At 36.5% G+C, this 23,912-nt stretch overlaps 1 protein-coding gene across 2 annotated transcripts in view; it reads right to left on the bottom strand.

Moving 5' to 3' along the window:
• GMDS (GDP-mannose 4,6-dehydratase) overlaps positions 1 to 23,912 on the bottom strand; it is a 636,169-nt gene that overhangs the window by 493,342 nt on the left and 118,915 nt on the right. For both annotated transcript variants that reach the window (XM_032250133.1, XM_032250134.1), the window contains exons 2-4: positions 22,951 to 22,995; positions 15,733 to 15,820; positions 14,042 to 14,151 (exon numbers count right to left, since the gene is read on the bottom strand). In XM_032250133.1, coding sequence (XP_032106024.1) covers positions 14,042 to 14,151; positions 15,733 to 15,820; positions 22,951 to 22,995 — 243 coding nt within the window. The remainder of the gene's footprint in view (positions 1 to 14,041; positions 14,152 to 15,732; positions 15,821 to 22,950; positions 22,996 to 23,912) is intronic.

Genomic DNA, 23,912 nt, shown 5'->3' with positions numbered 1-23,912 from the left:
TCTGTTGTAGTTAAAATACATCTTTTCCCAAGTGACATAACTACTAATTCGTTAATGAGTAGCATAGTAGAAAACACTTTAAAAAAAGAAAAGAAAAAATGAAATTCCAGTAAAGCTTTTCAGAAGAAAAACCTCAAGAAAAAGGGAGGACAAGCTAATGTTTCACATATTGAAAATCTAGTAACTGTTTTATGGATTAGTCTCTGGATTCTGTGCCAACACAGTTGCACCACCAAGACTCATCATCATATAAGATGGTTCAACCTGATAAGTGGAATCCCCAGTAAGAAACTGAGAGAAAGAGAAAAAAATCTCCCACAAAATGAGAGAAAGTATATCAAATCTATCTGAAATCATTCCTCAAGAAATAAATACAAACTACGAGCAATACATTTATGAACTTATGTGTTTATCTAAAATAAAGACGCAACCTGTTAAAAAAAAAAAGGAGGGGGATTTAATTTAGGGCCAAAATTGAACTTTAGGGCATTTACATTACATAAATTTTTCCACTAACTATTAACACTTCATGAAAAACAATGGCCACATGAGGAAATATACTTTTCGATTACATCCTATCATCTATCAACTTAAATAATTTTAAAAGTATCTATATATATTTAAATATATTACATCAGATAAAAGAAAGGACAATTTGCACATAAAGAAAAATCTATCGTAAGCACAAAACTTTGGTAATATAATCTCAATAGTGTGTGCTCTAGTTTATTATCAACAGGAATGCTATTTAATTAACTATGTGAAAGTTAATATAATTAAGAAAGACAAATAAGGCAAGTATTAATTAAGCTTTTATTATATTAGAAATTTTTCAAATATCTAAGATTTTGTAAAATATAGTCACGTAAACAAATGTAAAGCTATCATAAATTAAAATTGGTTATAAAACGCCAATAAAACATTGAAATCCGCTATAATTCATACAAAAACTGGTTTTACAGTTTAAAAAGGGCATCAAAAACTATAAAGTATATCCTTTTTAAAAGCCTATTTAAAAGGCTATAAGCAAATTGAGAAAAATATTAATTAACCAACATTTAATTATTCATGCAAAATATTTACAAAATATTGTCAAGGAAAATAAATGTTGTAGTGCTAATATGAAGAAAATTAATACACTGTTTTTTAAAAAAAAAGTTTTAAAACAATATTCTCCAGTTAGTAAGGAACACAAATCACTTAGATTTGCCTGCTTGAGACACAATTCTTTTGAAACCAAGCAATTGAAGGAAATGGTGTTGCAATACTGTCCTTTTAATGAAAACCGTGGCAGTGAAAAGGTCACATAAATAATCTGCACAATCCTATTCCATTAAGAAAGTCACAGTCTAACTCTAATGACTGCCAAAGAGGGGCTAAAAGTGTAAAAGAAAAAGTACACAGTCACCTGCAAAACATATTATATTCTGATTAAAAGTTGTTTTTAAATAGCCTTTTAATCTAAAACCCCTAAACAAAATATATTTGATATCTCCAAAATGACTTCTAAGAAAATGTTTATGTAATTGTGACTAATACAATCATCTTACACTGGTTTTAAGAAATATATGATAATGAAAGTTCAAACTTATAAAATTCCCTTTAATTAAATTAAAAATTCACAAAATCACAGAATTATGTGTTTGTTTAGAGATCAGAGTTTTCTCTGTTCTTGTTTTCAAACCACTTATACTACTAAAAACATCAGAGTAACATAGATAATATCTATGCATACAAATTAAAGTTAACACAGTAAAATGCTTAACAGAAAAACTACATATATCCTTTTTCTACTGATATGACAGAATATAACCAATTAATCATTAATAAGTAACAAGCAGCAGCCAGAATATGTTTTATGCTTCATTAAAACAACATTGAGGCCCATTAGAGTACACAGCAAATGATGCTGGAAACCACCTACTACCCTTGCAAACCACATTCCCTTCTAACCCCATTTGGTGAGAGCAGCTAGAGGGTGAATGGCAATATACTCTCAAGTAAGCTTTTATTCAGTATGAGAAATAAATTATATTAAGTGTTATTTTTTGAACTCAGAAATGAGGGAAGGGGTTGTTAAGATATCAAATTTACTAAGAAAATAATTATGTGAGAAATAAGTTGCTGTCACAAGAGAGACTTGCCAGATATTGCTTTTAAGCACGTTGTTATACACACCTTTAGAATAAATTTTGTGACACAGAGATTAGTCTGTGGTACTAAAATGCCTGAGAGTAGACCAGAAAAAAAAAAAAATAGAAGGTAGGAGAAATGTTTTCCTAAACAATGTTAGCAGTGCTCTAGTGGTATTAAGAAGCTCTTACTCTGTTTGTAATTACTAAGGTACTGAGGTGATGGGATTGTTAAGGACACGTTACAAATTGCTTTTCTGTAACTCACTTCCGAACCTCAGTTTCTACTAAACATCATTCTACTTCATTAGATCCTCATGACTGTGATCTCACCAAATACAATTCTAAAACTTGAAAATTACCTTGGAAATTTGTTAGAAGCCACAGAAAGGTCCTCGGAAGCACACACATATTAAATATTAATTATAATGATGAATGTCGTCTTTTATAGTGATTATGTCATTATTTAGGAATGCTAATTAAGACATAAAATGACTTGGTAATAATAGCAAATGCATTAAGAAATATACTTGTACTTATGCACTTAACAGCAAAAATCCAGTGTGGGGGCTGAACCATAATCGACTACAGTTCTATTTTCTAAAATGTTGACATCTGAGCAAATGTTCCCATGGAATGTTTGCCTGATTCGTGGACTGACATTTCCTCTTTGTAACTTGCTTAACTAAAAAGGAGACATGCAGGCCAAACTCTACAGTGCCCGAGGCAGCAGGCTATTGCCTGCCGCTGCAACTTGTGCGTGGTTTCTCTTTTACTTCCCTGTTGCCCTACCGCCCCTCAGCCCTTCGCTGTCTCTTTATTTTGACACGCATATTATCTTAGCTGATTTCAATCATCTTACAGGAGTGGATGACATACCTTAAAAGATTAAGCTTTCCCACCTGGGATTTGTCCAGAAATTCAGGGTATTATAGCTCCTCAGAGACTTCTTCGTTCTCCTATATTCTTGTGTTATCAATAGTAGCTTTCTTTCTTATTTTATGTTTAAGTATGGGACACAGTCAGCTACGCTGATGGAGTCAGTTTGTACTGTCACTCATCTTTCATTATAACTTCAAGGTTCACTCCCTTTGTCTAATTCTTTGCTGCCATCTATGTGTATAAAAGAGCACAACATTCTTAAACACACCAGAAACTTCCTCTGTTTCAAAAACAATCATGTCTCTAATCTAGAGGGATGAAGAAGGAAGCTTTAGGAATACTTTGCTTCCCTACTCAAATGTAAAAGCTTCTTATCAGGAGTTTCCATTTCTTTCTCTGTGAAGCAAATTTATAAAACTGAAAAACAACCTGAAGGTACATTATTTGCCGTAATATTTTTGAAAACAACCAATAGATTTTTTCCATTATTGCTGATGATAAATTTTAGTTGATTTGGCAAATGTGATGAACTTATGCTTGAAAAAGAAAAGGCAACAAAGTTGAAAATTTAAGTCACTTAAGTAAATAATTCCAGTAAGATAAATTAATTTTTGCTAAATTACAATCTAAATACCTTGCCAAATGATAGAATGAAATGATCACTACACCAAAATATTTTCATAATATTTAATATAAAGCCAATGAAAAGCAAACAGATAAAAAATTATTTACTCACATTATTTAAACAACGAGTAACTCAAATATTGTAACATAATAAACAAATAACCTTTGTCAAATGTTCAAACACTTCCTCTCTAGGGAAGATGGAAAAATCTATCAGACCATACTAAAGAACTTCTCGGCCTCCCCTTTAGGACTGACCATACTGGCTTGAATTGTCCTAAGATATGTTAGTGTCAAACAAACAAACGGAAAGGCACTCTAGTGTGAGCCATATGGGAATGTTAAAACAAACAAACAAACAAAAACCCTGCCCCCTACACCATTTAACAATTAATCCATGCAGTCAAGGTAAAGACTGGTTATTTACCATCAATACTAATAATGTGGGTTGACAGTCTTGAAGAATGTCCCTAAAAGGTTTATTTTGTTGTCATTACCACTAATTTCTAAAAGAGTTTACTGTTATATATTTAAAAAAATTAAAACCTGGCACCAATGAAATGTATGAAATGGGAGTAGAAAGGAAACTCAGGAAAAGGTTGTTTTTTTTTACCCTGATATATCAAACAGCATAAGAAAGTTCAAAACTGCTGCCTCTTCTCTATCAACTCTCATTTAGAATAACTGCGTAACTGCTATCAACACGATATTCCCCTTCTCTGGTAAACATTTCATTTTAATTATCAACACAAGTTGAGCTAATCTTTCAGGATGCAATATTTTCTAAAGAATTAGTCTTCTAATGATAAACAACACAGTTTTAACATGCCAAACCAACGTTTTATGCGTGGTTTTTTATAAATAAAGCAAATTTAAATATGTTGTGGATTACATTTTAAATTAACATTTCCAAACTATGAACATATTATGTAATTTTTAAAAAAGTAAAAGTAATACCTACTAATCACTCATCTTTGATGTTAGACATTTTTCAAAAAATAGAAACCTGATACCTTGAAACAATTTTCATATGATTTATTTCTTGTTGGCACTCGTAAGGTATCCAATTAATGATTTACAGTAGAAAGTAGCAGAAAAAATTCTTATGAATTAAATTTTTTGAACTAGAAAAGGTTTCATTTTATTTTACCGTACCAACTTTAAGGATCCAACTTTAACAAAGCAAATTTTATAAACTCTACCTATATGTAAGGATAAAGTAGAAATCATATTTAATCTTAAGCTTTGCTAGGTATTTTAAAAGAGGAATTAAGTTTAATTTTTTAAATATACATACAAATTTTGGGGTGAGGGAGACACATTATGGTACTAAACAAAGTATCATGTATGTCTTCATCTTAATTTATGTAAATTACGTGCTGTAAACTAATTAAGAATTTGGCCAGGCATGGTGGCTCACACCTGTAATCTCAGCACTTTGGGAGGCCGAGACAGGCAGATCAGCTGAGGTCAGGAGTTTGAGACCAGCCTGGCCAACATGGTGAAACCCTGTCTCTACTAAAAATATAAAAATTAGCCATGCCTGGTGGTGGGCACCTGTAATCCTAGCTACTGAGGGAGAATTGCTTGAACCAGGAGACAGAGGTTGCAGTGAGCCAACACGGTGCCACTGCACACTGCACTCTGCACTCCAGGCTGGGCAAAAGAGTGAGGCTCCGTGTCCCCACAAAAAAAAAAAAAAAAAAACCTAAAAAAAGTTTCCATTCATCATTAATTATCCACAGTGAAAGTTTTACTCACAATATATTTACTAACTTACTGTTCACCCCCCATTTTTATAAATAGCATCTAGAAATTAATACTATGGTAAACATGTACATTTAGCTATTTGCATTAATTTTAGCTTAATATATTAAATAATAGCTGCAATACTAAAATAATGCTGCTTTGGATTTTATTTAGTAAACATGCCACTATTTATAAATACATTAAGGGTGAAAACCCAACAAGCATACCTTTGTGTGGTCTACTAATTAATTATAAGCAAAATTCCAAACATTATTAGCTGTTATCAAAATTACAATACCACCTAGATCTAATAAAACAGAACAATCTGTTTGAACAGGGAGAGGAGAACTTTCATAGAGTGTTCTCTCTCATATAAATTCTTAATGGACTATAAAGGACTTTTTAAGTGGTTTTAGATTTGAATTCAATTGCTCAAATCTACAACAGGCTTCCAAGAAGAATTTGAGCCAGATGACAGACAGGCACCCACTAACAGCATACACTCCTGCCTACTCTGATGAATACAAAGTCAAAAATGCTCAGCTTCTTCCTAAGAACCATGGGAATACACCAGGCATATTTACGATCGTGGCATTTATTCACTCTAAACATAAACATGAAATTATAAAATGAAAAAGGTTTTGTATTGCAATTTTGCCCTGTAACAAACTAAAGTGGTTACGAACTGTATCAAATATCATGGGGACTGTGTCCACAAAGGTAAAGGGACAACAGGACTGATCAGAAAGAAATGGGAGCTTGTAGAACAAAAGCAAACAAAACCATAACGTTATTTGAACATACAGGTTTGTTCCATCCACACTATCTATCCACAGAGATTAAAAGCATCCAGTCTTTGATCCAAGTACCTACTCACTTTACCTGTAAGAGAGCTAATTCTTCTAGAAACAAAATGCACTAATAGTATACATGGATATTAGGTATAAAAGCAAACACACCTTATCAATACTCAGGCTTTCAAAGTTGTACTCACTGCTCTTTAACAAGTAAAGCACTCTGTTCATAAGGAATCTTTATTATTTGAACATTCATAATTTGCTAACAAACTAGAGTGATTTTGTGTTGCTCTAAGCTCAATTAAGAATGAAATATGACAAAATAACAATGAATTTTAAAACTCATATATCATAAAAGGCTATATAGATTCATAGATCTACTAAGCAAAATAAGTTATCTTCAGAGACCCAATATGGAGTTACAGTTTGTGTATACTAATACATAGACAAAAATGTATTTTCAGTGCTAAATCAGAAAAATTTATTTTTAAATCTTAGAAAATAGGTTAATTCACATTATACTTATATAACTGACTTGACAATTTCATTTAAAAATAAATGTATGCACAGGAACAAGGTGCTCATTCTAACAATGTCTTCAATAAGAAATTGTAGCAAATATTATTCACCTCTCACAGCGTTTAAGGAAACTAACTTACAAACCACCATGACATAGGTATTTAAAATTTAAAATTTTATATTGAATTAAATTGTACTACTCTAACCAAAAAGATGATGATCATTCCTGATGAGTTACTACCATGGATTTCTGTTTTCCTTATATATTAATTTTATATTAGTATCACTGATGTGCTAATATTGCACCTGGCATTGTTGAATTTGGGGATCTTCTAGCTATTCAAATATTCTTTCATATGGTATTAATTATAACCGATTCCCTCCAGCAAGGGAAGAACAATGTTTTTAACTCAAACTTACCACACCAAAACTTCATTTCACTGTAGTAAACAGTGAGAATGACAAGAGAGGTCAAACTGAGAGCATCAGAGTCCTGTGGTATCTTCCCCTCATAGCTCAATGACACAGCCTGCCTAGGTCTTCTTAGTTAGTAGTGTGACAGGAAGAGAGAGGGGCATCAGATCTGTGGTTGGAGCTAGGTGAGCACCTGTGAAATAAGCGCTTGGCTGGCTCTTTGCCAAAATCTCTGCCACTTTAGAATTCTACAACCCATCTATTAAAAAACAAAGGATCCAAAACATCACCTTCTTCTTTAGGATATGTCATAGCGAGTTAACATTTTGGTGGCAGGAAACACAGTCATTTGAATGGGGAAGACTTTCTTGCAATCATTTCGAACAGCAGCTAAGGCAAATGACAGTCCTCTGTTCCAGGCAGAAACAGCAAGGACTGACACATTAACCATGTAACCTTAGCCCATCCATTTCTCCGGATAATTTGCCTCAAGTGAGACTACATTGTCAGCAGGCAGCACAATGGGATTGAAGTGAAGGAGGACACTAGTAGTTAATGAGCATTTCCTTCCCCCGTGCCCACTGCATTCATTGCTTGCCTCCTTCATCAGGACTTGGGGTGGTAAGAGACCAATCCCAGGAGAGGTATTATTGCAGAAGGGATGGTCAGGGGGCTTTACTGAGAAGCTTATGCTCAAGTTCAGGTGTAGTTAAAGGAATGAGACAAGTAGACATCTAGGGGAAAAGAGTTACAGTCAAGTCCACGTACATAGGCCCACAGGTACAATCATGTCTTAAGTAAACACAGCCTAAGGGAGGTGCTTGCTGCATGGATGAGAAAACAGAGGCATAAAAAGGCTGAGAGCCCTCTCAGAGTCGCCTAGTAAGCAGGATTTTAAGGCACAGACCCAGGGTCTGGAGTGGACCTGGATATGAAGTTTTAGAGTGTGACCCAGGAATTGTGATGTATATCCCTGATTTACATCATCTAATCCAGTAGTGGTCATAATGCCTCCCCACTGCATCTTCTGGGCACAGGGCCTGGTAAAGGGCCGACGGCTGTATTCACACACGTTCACTTACTGAACACCAACATATGCAATTGTATGGGCCGTAGGCCAGGTCCTCACCCATGTTTAAGGATGTTCTAACAGTTTCTCTTTCCTTCTAACAGCAATAGCTATGTTCCCTGCCTACTCCCTACTTTCCTGCTCTACTCACACCTCCCTGTCAGGCTCCCCAGGGTCCAAAATAAATAAATGAATGAATAAGAATACAGAAGAACAGTCCCTCTCTACTGTTTGCTCTGGGTTTTTAATAGGCTACCCCCTATCCTTACAGTAATTACACAGTAAAGGGCCACGCTGTTGCAATTTTGTTTTGTTCTATAATTGGGTTAGTCAGGCGCTAACCAGATGTTCAATCATAGACTCCCTCCCTTCCATAACTGCCCTTCCCCACCATAATGCAATTCTCCAAGTGTATGTGTTCACCGCCCCCCCGCCATTAAAACAGCCCCAAGAGGTGCAGGCTTCCTGGGGATGAATATGGGGGTCAGCTACTAAGGTATGAATTTCAACTCTCAAAACCACCAGGAAAATGTCACTGGAGATGACAATTCTCCAGCTTGGGTAATAAGCTGCTTAGGCCTTTTCCCAGGGGCCACAGATTTAATTCCCATGACAATTTTTATTCCCAACTCCATTCATTTAACTAGCTCTTCTGTCTCATCCCTCCTCGATTCTAACTTCGTGCCAGGTCACTGTTGCACTAGCTCCTTGACTCCCAATCAACTCTGCTTCCTGACTGGCGTCCCAAGCTTGAAGTCTCACATGGAGGAGTGTTTAGGCTCAACTCCTTGGGGCTTCCACAGTCAGAATCTGCTAACTCATCCCGCACTGAAAAAAAATCTCAGCTCCTGCCACTCCATCATGCCCCGGTTTACCTCCCAGGCACTCATGCCTCTTAGCTGTCCTGAAACAAAATTAAACAAATAACTTACACAGAGACTTGAAAAGGAAAGTAATACAGATAATTAAAGGGTTAGAAAAAGAGTAGAAAGTATGGAATTATTCAATCTGAGTAACAGAAAGTGAAAGAAAGACATACTCATGATATTTAACAGAAAGAATTTGAAAATCCTTCTCAAAACTAAAAGGAAGACTAAGTGACTTTCTGTCTCCACTAAAGACACATTCCACGATGGAATAATTGTCATTTCTTCAAGAAAAATCAAGGCAATTCCAACATGGCATTGTGAGACAAAAGAAAAAAACATTGCACTATGTTCACTGTAGAGAGATCTCACAAACACCACTACTTCGAAAGTCACGTTCAGATTATTAAAGATGCTGCAAGAATTGGGGGACAAATCGAACATCAGGACAGCGATGAATGTTAAACAATTAAGAAACACTATTACTTACACAGCAAAAAATATACAAACCAACCAACCACACAACCACAACAAAAAAGCAGCTTCCTAAAACATTTTCTCCATCAAATGGGCAAGGCTACACATTGGATAATTTGTTCCTACTTGGATGATGTCATCATACTAGGTTTAACTTCTTTTAATAACTAGTACATATCAGTCATCTCTCACTTTCTCCCACATAAGATCAAGCCAGCCTTTCAATGACCTACTTCATGAGTCATAATTTTTCTGTTTATGATTCAGAAAAATGTCTTCAGTCAGTATTTCCCAGACTGTTGTGGGTTTATTCCAAGAACCAATTTCATCTTCATTGGTTTCCTACAGGAAACCAGACCAACTTCCTATTATTTTATTTTCCTTACTTTTAGCATACCATAGCCCACATCAAATTAACTGGAAGTGAGAGTGATAGGAGACTTTATTCTGTACAAACAGAAGCCAAAACAAACAATACCCAGTCTAGAAGTCACAGATTCAAAATTAAATGCAAATATGTGCTAATATTAGAACCTTTTTTCAAAAGGACACCAAACCAAATCACGAGAAGTTTATTTTAATTAATTTTATGGCAAATATTACACTGTCAGAAATAACTTTTTGTCTAAATATATCTATAAATACAATAAATTTTACAAAGCTGATTAATATAGATAAATTAACTATAAGAAATAAAATATGCATTTTTCTATCCTAATTCCTTCCCTAACAAGCTACTAGAAAAAAAAAAAAAAATCAAACAACTGCAACCCACCATGGAGAGCCTTGAAGAGGTTGAGGGAACACAGTAGAATGCCGCCAGCAGCCTAGCAGGAGAGCAGTCCGTGATCACAGGGCACCATCATCCCAGTCCCCTACCCAAGCCCACTCTGGCCATGACTAAGCCTGTCCTCAGATCACAGCATCAACAGCAGTCTGGAACAAGGTATTTTGAAGGACATCCTAAGAGGACTTTGTATTCATACTAAGTACTTGAGAAGTATTTATTATCTCAGACTGTGTACTGTTCAGAAAAAGAGGTTTCTGAATATGAAGAACTTTGGTATAAACATATATCAGAGTCTCTCCATTCTTATTATTTCTGACTGCAGATGTAGTTTTGGGCTTTAAAAGCTCACTGAGTCATTAACTGGTAAGTTACAGGATTATTTTATATCAAACTCAAAAATCGATACATTAAAGGAGAAGGTCTAAGAAGAATGCATTTAAGGTACATATTCTATATGGATAAACCAAGAAACCTGAAACACTAGAACAAGGGTTCTCAAAGTATGGTTCCCAGACCAGAGGGACAGCATCATCTGGACACATCCTAAAAATGCAAGTTCTAAGACTCCACCCTCAACCTAAAGAATCAGGGATTCTGAAGAGAGGCCTAGCAACCCACATATGATGTTGTAAGCTGTATCTATCATATTCTCTCTTGTCCCTCTACATAAAAATCTCTGGGGGAAAAAAATGCATTCAATTTGCATTTCCCTTATAACCTCTCAACTTCTAAACCCCTTGCACTCTGGCTAAGTTCTTCTATCAGGTCCCTAAAATGTTCCTTTCAAAAGCTGCAAATCCTCACTGGCCTAACTGGCAAGGCCAATGACTTTTCCTGGACCTCATGGTCGTAGCCTTATCCCCTCTTGCTTGCACTGACCTGATTTCTTGACTGCCATGGCACAATCCCACCCTCTGCCTCCTCCACTCCTGTCATCAGCCCTACTCATCCTCTTCCCACCCTCTCACTATAGGCATGTTTCCAAGATTGAATCTTCAGTCCTCTACCTACCTTTCCCCAGTTACTACTTGGCGTCTTTAAGACCTCGAGAGTTGAATATATACCTCTGTACCCTAGATCTCTCTCAAAACTCATAGCATAGTTTAAGCTAACTTATAACCTGCTTCCCTTGAATGTCCTTCAAGTAATGTCAGTAAAATGTTTCCAAAAGGGAGCTTCTTTCTCCAGCCCCACTCCCACAGTTCCTCCTTGAATGGCTGTTTCTAGTACTGGCACCACTGACCCTCTGGTCCCCTGGGCACTGGAGCCCTGGGTTTCCCTCTTCTCTAGTGACCACATCAGTACACAGAGGAGTCAGCCCCACCTGGCATCCTGTTTCATTTCTCACCCCCACCCCCATTTCTAGTGATACCACCCTCATCCAGCAACTTCCTAGCTCTTCTTAAGCCCTACCTCTAGACTCTTACCTCTAAAAGTCATCACTGAATAGATCTCCCCCACTGTTCAAAACATAGGGAGGCTGCCCAGGCACAGCCTAGTTTCCTACCTGGCCTTATCTCACATTTCTCCTATTGGTTCTGCTCAGCTTATCTAGAATGCTCATGATGCTGCAAACATGTCCCAAGTTGTTTCACTTCTCTTTGCTTTACATTACTACCACCATTTCAATTATTAGTTTCCCACCATGTCTGTACCTGACCTCTCTATACCTCAACACTAAGGCCAGTGTCAATTCCACCTTGCACTATCCATAATACCCTCAGACGGAAGTTCTCTCTTAATCTCCTCTAAAGAACCAGACATTTGTGCAAATCACCCCTACTAAAGTTGAAACCCCCACAGCAGAAGTATATCTGACACAACTTTTTGTCCTCCACTGTACCAGGCATGATACCCTGCATGAGGTATGTACTCAATAAATATTTGTTGGAAGATTAAATGACCTTACAAACCAAAATTCTCACTTAAGAGTACTATTTCTGTCCATTAACCAACCTTTAAGAAAAGTAGCCAAAATACAATAAAAACAGATAAACTTCACAAGTTGCAACGAAGAGGGGATCAACTCCATCTTCTATGCTTTCTATTATTTATAGTACAACTATACCAGAATGATAACAAAACACTATCATGCTCACTACAACTAAGAAAACCAACTATATCATATTTCTGAATTATAAATACGTTTTGGAGACAGGAAAGAATCAGCCCATTTAATATTAAAATGACAAGGGGAAGGCCTTCTATAAATAAACCTTTATAAAATTTTTCTGCATCTTCCATTACAATTTATAGCTCCTAGAAGTGATAAACTATCTACAATTACAAAGGAAACTTCTTAATCTAAAGAAAACTGAATAACAGAATGTTCATTCCAAAACATTCTGTTTTGTCTGGAAGATACTCTCATAGCTGGCCAGGAAGGTCAAGAAGCAGCCAGATGAATTATAATGTGGAAGATAGACTGACTGCCTCAATTAGGGAAAAATAAAGTCTTCATTCCTGGAATAGTAAAGAGTCACTGCTTCTCTATAGGAAAGAAGGGATGTAATTTCTCAAGCATAGTATGCATAAAAGACTTTTCAAAATGAAAAAACACACGGAGAATCATTTAGAAAAATAGCTCTGCTCTAACTTAAACACCTTGGTACCTTTCACAGACTTTGGTGAAAGTCCGGATATAGAACAGAATCATCACAGATTAAGAAAAAAAAAAGTTTTTTCATCGACATCACAGGCAGGTCTTTATTCATCAGTATGTAGTCGTCCTTCGAGGTTAATGTTTTAAAGAGATATGTATAATGAAGACTGACACTCAGTTCTAAGATTGAGTTTATTGCTATGTTTCTCTCACTATATTCTCCACCTGGTTTCATTTTATCTACTTCATTATTTCTTCCCTAAACAAGCAAAGGTATGTGGAATAGGTATTTAGCTTCCATTATATGCAAACTTGGGAATACAGAAAAATAGCAAATCATCTAAAAAAAAAACCTTTCTGAAATAAGACTCCTTATAACTTAACAGTTACTTGCTTTTATTTCTAAAGTCCACTAACCATCCTAAGTATCTAAATAGAACTTGTATCATTCGTGACTTCAGATTTCACTCATTCATGTGAGCAGGAGGCCACAGCAACAAAAACTTGAATTAAGCAGATCACTAGAACCCTAAGGATGGGCCTGTGATGTTTACCATGATTCCTTCCAGAAATGAGAATAGAGGGGAAAATCCACATTAGCTATACCACATTGAGGAGGAGACAGACTAAAAAGCTTTCTTCCAATGATTTTTACTATTCACATTTTAAAAAGTTAATTCAGCTAATTTTAACATATTATTGGGACTCAAAAATATTCCCTCAGCCAGTAAGTTAGCCACTATCAAAAATTAATATTAACACAAAGGTTTTACTTAGTTACATCTTCCAATATTTTAACAACACATTTAATTCACAATCTGTTATTTGAAATGGCAAAAAACACATCCATGGGGTTCATGGCTATAAGGAACAACCCAAAATTAACAAATCGTGCTATTTCAGTATTAGTGGTAAGATTTTATTATATTGTTCAACAACAGACAAGAGACTTTTTAAAAATCTATAAGTACTTCAATTAGTATTAATACTCAAACTAACACTGATTACTCAACTTGAAGACAACCAGTGGTTATACTACTGCACTGAGAAGCAACAGACACCAGTAAAATACAGAACGCCACAAGAACAGAGCCAGAGAAATCATAATGAAAATGCTTACTTTGACGTGGCTCTGGGCTCCAAGGTTGTAGATCTCTGTGGGCTTTACTTCATTAATGATCTTAACAAGGCAGGTACTGTCAGTGAGATCACCATAGTGCAACTTCATGTCTTTAGGATACAAAAACATACTATTAGATAGAGAAAAACAACATAAGCTCAACTTTTTAAAATATCAAAATTGAAATTCAAATATTTTGAAAGTCTGAAAACAAGGGTCAAAATTGAAGTGTTGTGCTGATGGTTCTGGAGAAGAAGAATAGAACTGTAATATTTAATTACCTAAATAATAGAAAGATAGCTACATACTACCTATGTCTGTAAAAGATTTTGGTGGTAAACTCAGACAAACTTTCTTTTAAAGCATAGTATCATGACCATGTTATACAATAATATATCTTAGAGCTCCAGGTGGTTGTAAAATTGTTTTATAAGAATGAGATTCAGAAAAAGAAAACCTTGTAGTAACAAATCTATAACACTGATGATGATAAAGATAGCTCGGTGTTCTTTAGATATTTTTATCTAGCAACTTTTAAATACCTTATAAATATCAATCCTTAAACCCAGCATGAATGCCTGATGTAGGGACATCATTGATTAAAGGACAAAGACTATTTGAACTCCTAAATCTAAACAGATCCTTACACTGACTTCATTAGTATAAGAATTTGACACATGTGGATGGGTGATTTACTAACTTGATCTTTTCATTATTTTTACATAAGGTTGATCTATATCTAGATCCAATGGCAGGACCATTCTGAACTTTGCACAAAAATAATGATTTTCAAAGACAATGTGCTTAATGACTTAAAGCCTTTTCTGTAAAAAAAAACTGCATCATCTTCCTGACGCTATCACTATCTATACGAATAACCCAAACCTTTAAATATTCAGGGGTTGAGGGGTGAATACAAAACCACATATGGTTTACAATACAACTGCATTGTCCTTACTGGCTGGAAAAACTGGCCACATGATGCAGGCTGAACTTGGAGTTAAAATCCCTGTGTCCTAGTGCCAGCTCTGCCTTCTTCATAGTGTGCAACCTTGGAAAACTCATAACCCCTCTGTCTCCATTTCCTCAACTATAAAATGATCTCTAGGTCTCCTTATCCACCTCAGGAGTTGCCATAAGCTCAAACGGGAAAACATTCTGGTTGAGCTATATAAACTGTACAGCTACACGCAGACAAATTAACAAAAACAAAACAATTGCAAAATCTGACAATAATCAGTAACTTAAAACAGTTTTGATTGCCATTTATTTTGGGCCTATCTTCACAAATTATTTAAAAAAATAATTAAATGTACAAAGATTGTTTTAATTGATTAAATTAAACCAAACATAAAAAGCAGGTTTGTGGACTGTCAGTATGGAACTGCTCTTACTTGAGGGGATAGGGACACCTGCAGAGGGGTGATCTAAGACATGCCCTTCCTTGGTCTCTCCAAGTGACCTACTCCATAGCCTTCTAACAGCCAAACCATGATGACACTATGGCCTAGGGCAGTGAGCAGCGAAAGTTTTCAAAATATGCAAATCGCATTCAGTGTAGTAATTCATGGGTAAATAATTGTGACTTGTTGGGCTTTTGCAAAAATGACATTTGAAAACACCTTATCTAAACATAGGAACATCTGAAAACACCTTATAGAAAAAGATTCTAGAAAAAGAAAATGACTTACTTCCTTCAATGTGAGCCTGGGGATTCTTGTACAGATGCTCAATTCGACCCGTATTAAATGAACTGGACCGCCGTACAATCCCATGGACCTGAGTTTTTACAGTGTGGAAAGATAAATGTGCAATGAGGTCTAATAAACAACTTCTTTAGTTAATGATTAGCTTTTTGAAAAAAAATTATTTGTAAGCATTACTTTAAATTATTAGAAATAGTCCCACTGCTTACTTTCTCCCCAACCACTGCCCACCAGCTAACAACATCCTACCTCTGTCTTTCCTCAGTGATTTTACTGCCAATCTCAACAAACATAATCAGGTAATTATGTGACTTCATGCTTAATTGTAGATACTCAAATGTCTCCTTTTCCAAACACACACACTTACAGCCGAACTGCTGACAAAAATATCTCTTCCATGTGAAACTGAAGACAGACCATGTGAGGCCGTATCGGTAAAACAGTGTTTGTGGTCTGTTTAACACAGAGCACAAGGCCATCACATCTTCCCAGTGTCCTCAGAGCTTGCATTTTGCATCTACTGCTTATATTTCTGGAGTTACAGATATAATCAGACAGCAGATGTTATTATGCAGCTAAGTAGAAAAGTCAGAAAGTTAAAGAGCATGGGTAAGAGACAACATTTACATTCTACTCAATTTAAGACCTAAAGAAAACTCAAACGAAGAGAGGATTTAAAAAAAATTTTTATCGTGACTGAACCATAGGTGGGGGGTACAGGGGAAGTTGCTAGAGCAGGAATGTAATGCATACTTGCCTGATATTGAAGAAAAGACTATTTGTGTCTGACACATAAGAGAAATTGTTCCAGACCTGGTCCCACTTCCTTCTCATGTCAAGATTGCTCCCTTTGTGCTGCCAATGCTAACACCAGCTTATGTCACCAAGCTGCCCAAGTTCCAGTTCTACTGGTGGCAGTTTTAATCCTTGACTTATTTTAGAAGTGTTCCTTCTTATGTTGAAAAGTTCATTTGCAGCTGAATATACTTCTACATTTTAACTCAATCGCTTCTGTCTATTTCAAACCAAAATTAATCCTTAGTATGACTATAATATTCAAAATACAAAGGTAAATTATAAAAATATAAGAGTTTCTTTCAAACAGAAAGAAATATCATTTTAAATGGCATGCATGAGAAATTGACTTCTGCAGAGGATACAACATACCCACAATTAATAATTCTGTTGGTTAGCTGCTTTGGGAGAAAAGCACTCATCAACATTATTTTACAAAATAACGAAATCCAAGAAAAGTTGGTAAACACGAAAATATTTTAGGGAAAAAACTTTGTAAACTTGGTTGACATTTTATGAGGCCAACATTTAACCCTAGGAAGTATTAAATTGAGATTTGGCTATACATATCCACTTCTTAATTTAGAAGTGGAGAAAACACTAATATTAAGCTTAGAATTTGTTCTACTTCATGATCTCCAATTTTTCAGGTTGTTACTTAATTGTAAAGTTGAACTGCTCTATAAACTTAATTTTAACAAAAAGTATGTATTTCACATATATACTTATAAACAGAAAAACTTGTGTTTACTATCAAAGTTACTTCTAAAAGATTTCTCAGATGTAAATTCTGTTTTATTAAATAGAAAAGAATGTCTATATTTTAAAAACAGTAATTTAGCTTTGACAATGAAAAGAATAACAATAGTGTTATTTAGGCTATCTTCTCTGGATTGCTGGATTCTGGGGAAGTCACATATTCCAACAGTCCAAAATATAAATATATAGAAATGCCATTTATTAACATATATTTATTAGGAATAAACATAAAAGGCTTTGACAAAAATATTAAACTATTTTGACACATTCCATGTAAAATGCAGATAACCATACAAAGTCACAGCCAGTCATAAGCAAGACTTTACTGTCACACTGAAAATCAAAAGCATTAAGCCATGGTTGTTTTTTTTTTTAATCAAGTGCTTTAATTTCCTCTAACTTCCAACATTTGGTATGTATACACAAGGAAAGAAAGACCTGCCAAATGCTTAATCCATGACAGCAGGTATTATTCTAAGAACTAATGAAAGCTGGGTCTGTCTGCTTCTGAGACAGGTGAAATACAAACGTCAAGACAAGCCAAAATGTGTGCAAACTGCATAATCTAGTTAAGAATTTGAGATTTGCGGCTTTCTCTTTACAGAAGGGATGTAGGTATGGCTTTTTTGTTTGTTTTTATAAGGATTTGGGGAGACAAAGAGATGAGGTGTTAGGAACCAAACTGAAAAGATAAAAGAGCTAAATCTGACTTTATATAAACTTAATCAAAATCATTACAAAATTATAGTAGTTCAAAAAGAAAATATAATTCGGAAAAACTGAGGTCTTAAATGAAAGTTTGACAAATTTCATGTCCCATTTAACAAGGTGATGAAAAGGAAAATTTCAATTTCTTTCCATTTAAAATAAAGTTGGTTTACCTTCAAAATCCACAGTGAGATCAGGTAATATAACTGAGAAGTGTTTTATTATTAATTATGATCAAGAAAATGGAAAATTGTTATCACTGAATTTCAAATTTTTAGTGTCCAGATTTATTGGTGGCCAGGATGGCTCACAGGGATGGTTAATGTCACTCACCTTTTGAAAAGTACAAATTATCTAGGTAATATCAAGAGCTAACACTTATACAGCAATGGTCATGTACCAGACTCTGTTCTCTATACGTATTAAATCACTTAATCATCACAACAACCTTACTATAATATTACTGTTTCCATTCCATGAACGAGGACGTTGCCTGAGATAACACAGCTAGTAAGTCGCAATGTTAAAGGACATAGACTTGGTCAACCCTGCTAATACTCAGTATAGTTTCAAAGTGAAATCCATAGAAGTTTCACCTTTTTTCTAATCAAAGCATATAGGCTTCTGGGATAGCAACCCAGAAGAAAAATAGTTCAAGGATTCTCGTAGATCAAGAGAGAAAGTGTAGCAACTCCATGTTCTAACAAAAAATCTCCCAAAGATAACAATTGGACTGTTCTTAAATCCATTTCTTCCTTATGCTGATACTTCACGTCACAATTTACCTATTCTTTATTTTAAATTCTGATATATTGTGTTGTAGCTGTTACCAAGTTATTTAATATAGATTTTTCATAAAGCCTCAGATTTTAGCTTTTAAAGGGTTCAACTTCGTCTTTACTTCTCTGGTTTTCCTCTGTACTCAGTGGAAAATGGGTACAAAAGTGTGTTGTTGCCTTATCTGCTAACGGTGGTGCTGGAAAGGCACTTGGAACTGCAATATGCTTTCATAAAAACTTTGTTTCTATCAGTCCTCCGTTTTCCCTTATGACAGGAAGAAATGCAAACAGCTCTAGCATCCTAGGTAACAGAATATGCCTGCTACTCAGGGATGCTCATTAATAAATCCAACTAAAGAGCCAATTCAAGATCTGTGTCCACTGGTTTGTCCACATTAGACCCCATATCACTCTGATACCTCTGTATCAATAAGCCCATGAGTCCCACAGAGCTCTACTGGGCTAAGTATATTCCGTGTACTGTCTTATCTTAATCTTCCCAAATACCTCAGGAGATAGATGTGCTTATCATCCCCATTAACAGAAAAGGCAACTAAGTCTCAGAGGGGTTGAGTAACTTGCCCAAGGCCACAGAGCATGCAAGTGGCAAAGGAAGAGCGAGACACAGGTGTCCAGTGCCCAGCCTGAGGCTCCCTTGCCACAGTCAGCTAACCGTCTTGTCCACGCCCCGGCTCTGTACTAGTCAACAGGGATAAAGGAGAATGATCCTCTGCACTTCAGTCATGTGTAGAGTTAAGTGTATAGAGTAATCAAAGGGTGACTGTCCATAAAATCCAACAATCCTTGGGTTTCCTAATTGTAAGATGACATCTATAGATAATAAAGAATGAATGAGTGTTATATCCATTCTCCTTATGCTCTCCTTAACATTTAATCCTGAGCAACATTCAAGAAACAAACATTAAAAATTGTCACTTTAAATTTTTTAATTGAGTCTCTTCTCAATGAGAAGACACTTTTCACTTTTTCACTTCAAATGGTTCATTCAGAGCATGATCAGATGTGTGGATTTCAAAGACCACCTTTGACGGCGAGGCCCCATGGCTTCAGGAATCTAAATGTGTGTGAAGTGACACAAAGTGATTAACCATAACTATTAATCTGTTAGCATACGCTATTGCTTTTTAAGCCATTCGCAAATACCTATTTTTGCTTTAAAGTTAGCTTACTTGTACTTTCAATATGCTTTTCTGCCTTGAGAAAAAGTAAAGGAGTACGTCTAACTGTGCTACATGAATTCCAAACACAGGGTTTGTTTTTGCCTACACCACCCATCAACACTACCCCACCGACCTGGCCCTGCTCTCCTGAGCACTCCCCTCCAGGTGACTGTGGCCTCTCCAAATTGCCCATGCTTCCCAGTTTCAAAAGGCACAGTTGGCCTTACCACTGCTAACTAACCAGTGTGCCTTTCTTTTCTAGAAACAACTCAGCCTCAGCATCAAGCCTCTTCTTCACCATGTTTATCTGTTCCTGGTTTGTCCTCTGCTATCCCCAAGTAGGTTGTTCCCAGTTGTTCCTGACCTTAGTGGTATACCTCATACAACTAAGGTATACCATTATTTTGAATCTATTCAAAATAATACGGTAACCCAGAGAAGCAAGGCCTCACACATTTGAAATCTTAGGGTACCTTGTTCACCTTCATCATATGATTCAATCAATCACCTGATCTCATCTTAACCTTTAGTTGTGGTGGTTTCTCTATCTGTAGTACCCAGGCAAATAATGTCACACTGACTGGGGTCATGTTAGAAAGAACAATTCCCAGAGCCCTGAACCAGCCCTCTGTGTCTTAACTGGGCCTCTGAGTGATTCTGATGCACACTGAAGATTGACAGCCTGAAGTCTGTAGGCATCCAAAATTGCTGATGTTGACCACCACCACTGCCCCCGCCCCGGGTTCACATGTAATGAAGTATGTCCCTCTCTTATCCTACTTCATGCAATCTATTAGCCCTATTCTTTCACTCCTGGCCTTCAGTAATCAGGGACTGGTGCTGAAAATTAGGGAACTTTTCCAATGCAGCCAATTTTAAACATTATTCTAACATTTACTTACTTTGACCTAAGCATAAAAACATAAAGCCCGCACCACTATCAGGTTCCTCCTGATGGCTTATTCTCCAATTATATCAATCTCTTAAAATTGAGGACAGCAGCCTATTAAAATTGAATATAGTACAGAAAAACACATTTACACTCCCACTACACACAGGGAGTTCACATTTTCCCTGGACTAGGAAGAGAACTAATTTCTGATTATGCTTTGTGGCTAGTACTTTCCTGCTATACTGTCAACTGTGTTTCCTTCTATCAGTTTATGGATCTCTCTCCTAAACCTGTTTTCTCTCTCAACCATTGTTTCAGTGATAAACTCCTCCCATTAACTGTGATTTGCCAAGTTGGGCTTCTTTTGTCTTTTTGTATCAGAATACAACCTGCTCTTATAATTTCAAATACCACAAAAACATTTGCAGCTTATCAGGCAGTCCTAGGTTCTTGTTACATCTACTTGCAAATCTCTCATCCTTCCTGTCTTCTGAAGTCTGCTACTTCCTTAAGGAGAGACACCTAAACAGAGATCTGCTTCTCTGCTTTTTACAGTAACACTAACAGTACTATGTGCTTGACGATAGTTACCATCTACACATCCAAACTCGCCCTGTCACTGGGTCCACCATCACTGCAGCGCACAGCCGTGCTCACTCCTCCTCTAGACTAGTCACAGATGCTGCCTGTTAACAGCACCCTAACCTCCAGTCTCAGCCCACCTTGTCCCTCAAGAGTAGATCTCAACACCCAGGTGGTTTTGAGCATCACTCCTGACGTGCCACCTCAGTCTTCACAACTGCAGTGATTTCTGCTCAGCCAGCTCCTTCTCTAGGTTCACTTAATACACAACCACATCACTAGTTCCTCTCTAGCCAGTAAACATCTCAGCTAATCCCAAACTTTTGAAACACAGTATGGGCATCTCTCCGCCAGGCTATTCCTTTTAATATATATTAAGGCCTTAAGTTAATCTAGCCTGAATAAATATAGGTCTTTCTCTAAAACCAACATTTTGTATTAAACATAACCTACTCTAAAACTCTCTGCTCTGTAGAATATGCATTTCTTTCTTGATTATTATAGCAATCTATGCATATGGACATATGTACACATAGGTACTTTCATAATTCCATTTGTTTTATTTTGATATAATCACAAAATGTAGCATTAGCTATTAGATAAGGGTGCTAAACACATCTATTGTTACTTCAAATCTAAAAGTCAAGGTTCTCAGATTCTGAGTTAAAAGAAAATTGACTTTTTTTCTTCAAATACTGTTGGCATTTAGATGTCAAATTCTTTCCTGTTATGTTTCCATTTGCCCCAACTGAACATTTTTAAAACAATGTACCAACAATTAGAATAAAAAGACAATCTTAAATTATTAATGTGAACATTCATAAAGCAGATCAGAGCAAATGAGCACTGTGAAGGTTTCTGTTCTCTGTATAGCACAAATTTATATACATGTATATATATCTCAAAAATGTTCTTTAAAAAATTAAGGTGTACATACTTAGCACATCAAAATTAATATATAACACTTTGTTTCTTTTTTTTTTTTTTTTAAGGAGAAATGGTTAATTCAACAACAAAAGCAGCAAACCTAAAAGTTTTGGCTCCATAAATTATATGGTTGCCTATTAGAAAGGAAAACCTCCAGGTGTAAATTTTTCATTCAAGCTTACCAACGATCAGCTTGGTTTTTATTGCTCTGTGTAATTTCTGAATTAGGTGGCTTCACTGTGAGTAGGACTTTCTTATGAAACACATTACATCATAAATTAACCCGAATACTGTTACAGCTTCAGCTTGAAAAGGCTGCTGCGTTATCGGAGAATGTGGGAAGTGTGCGCTGCGACTGAACACTGTGAATGCAGGGGAGCCACCAGTGCTCACCAACAGATAAACAGCACAATGGGCTGGCAGGCTCACAAGCCCAAAGACACATTCTTCCCTGGATTCTGATTTGTTATCTGCATTTCAGTGGAAAACACACTCAGGAGGACGGCAGCAGAGGAAGCATGTGGCCGCTGCCTGCAAGCAATCCCACCAGCCTGTGCCTGCTTCCCATTGAGTCACCCACCTCATAGCCTTTCTCCAGCAGGAACTCAGCCAGGTACGAACCATCCTGGGAAGAAAAAAAATTGCAAAATGTCAGTCTCATAGTGGTATAGAAAGTTGGTCTAGATGAAGAGTTTTGAGAAAAGTATTGAAAAGGCTACATAAGGATCACGGCAACCTAAAATAAAAATAACACCGATAATGTTGATAAACACCACATGGTGTTCCAACATACCCAAAGCATTTTCACAAACAGGATTCATTTGAGCTCCACAGAAGACAGAGGCTGAAAGTCAAATTCAGTGTAAGTGATATGCAGCAACAAAGAGTACAAAGTTCCACAATCAGATGGATTTGGGTTTAGGTTTTGCTACTTACTAGTTGTGTGAAATATGCAGAATACGTGGGCAGAATGCCTTGGTGTCATAGCAACATAAAGCAGAAATCTTACAATTCTGGGGGCTGTTAAAAAAGGTCACTGGGGGCCAGGCACAGGGGTTCACACCTGTAATCCCAGGGCTTTGGGAGGCCAAGGCAGGAGGATCACTTGCATCCAGGAGTTGGAGACCCACCTGAGCAACACAGTGAGACCCTACCACTACAAAAAAAAAAAAAAAATTGGTGGTGATGGGGTCTCACTATCTTGCCCAGGCTGGGGTTGAACTCCTGGACACAAGTGATCCTCCCACCTTGGCATCCCAAAGTATTGGATTACAGGTGTGAGCCACCATGCCCAGTTCAAAACGTTTTTAAAAATTAGCCAGGCATGGTGGCTCAGGCCTGTGGAACTAGCTACTTGGGAGCCTGAGATGGGAAGATCACTTGAACCTGAGAGTTTGAGGCTGCAGAAAGCCATGATGGCACCACTGCACACCAGCCTGTGTGGCAGAGGGAGACTCTGTCTCTAGAGGGAGAGAAAACAAATCACTGGGGAAAGGATGAGATGGGAGCTAGAGGGATTGGGGAGATGGAAGCGCTATTGTC

The sequence above is a fragment of the Sapajus apella genome, unplaced genomic scaffold, assembly GCF_009761245.1.
Source record: "Sapajus apella isolate SASKATOON/1434 unplaced genomic scaffold, GSC_monkey_1.0 scaffold70, whole genome shotgun sequence".
NCBI classification, from domain to species: domain Eukaryota; kingdom Metazoa; phylum Chordata; class Mammalia; order Primates; family Cebidae; genus Sapajus; species Sapajus apella.
This window is presented reverse-complemented; position numbering and strand designations above follow the sequence as displayed.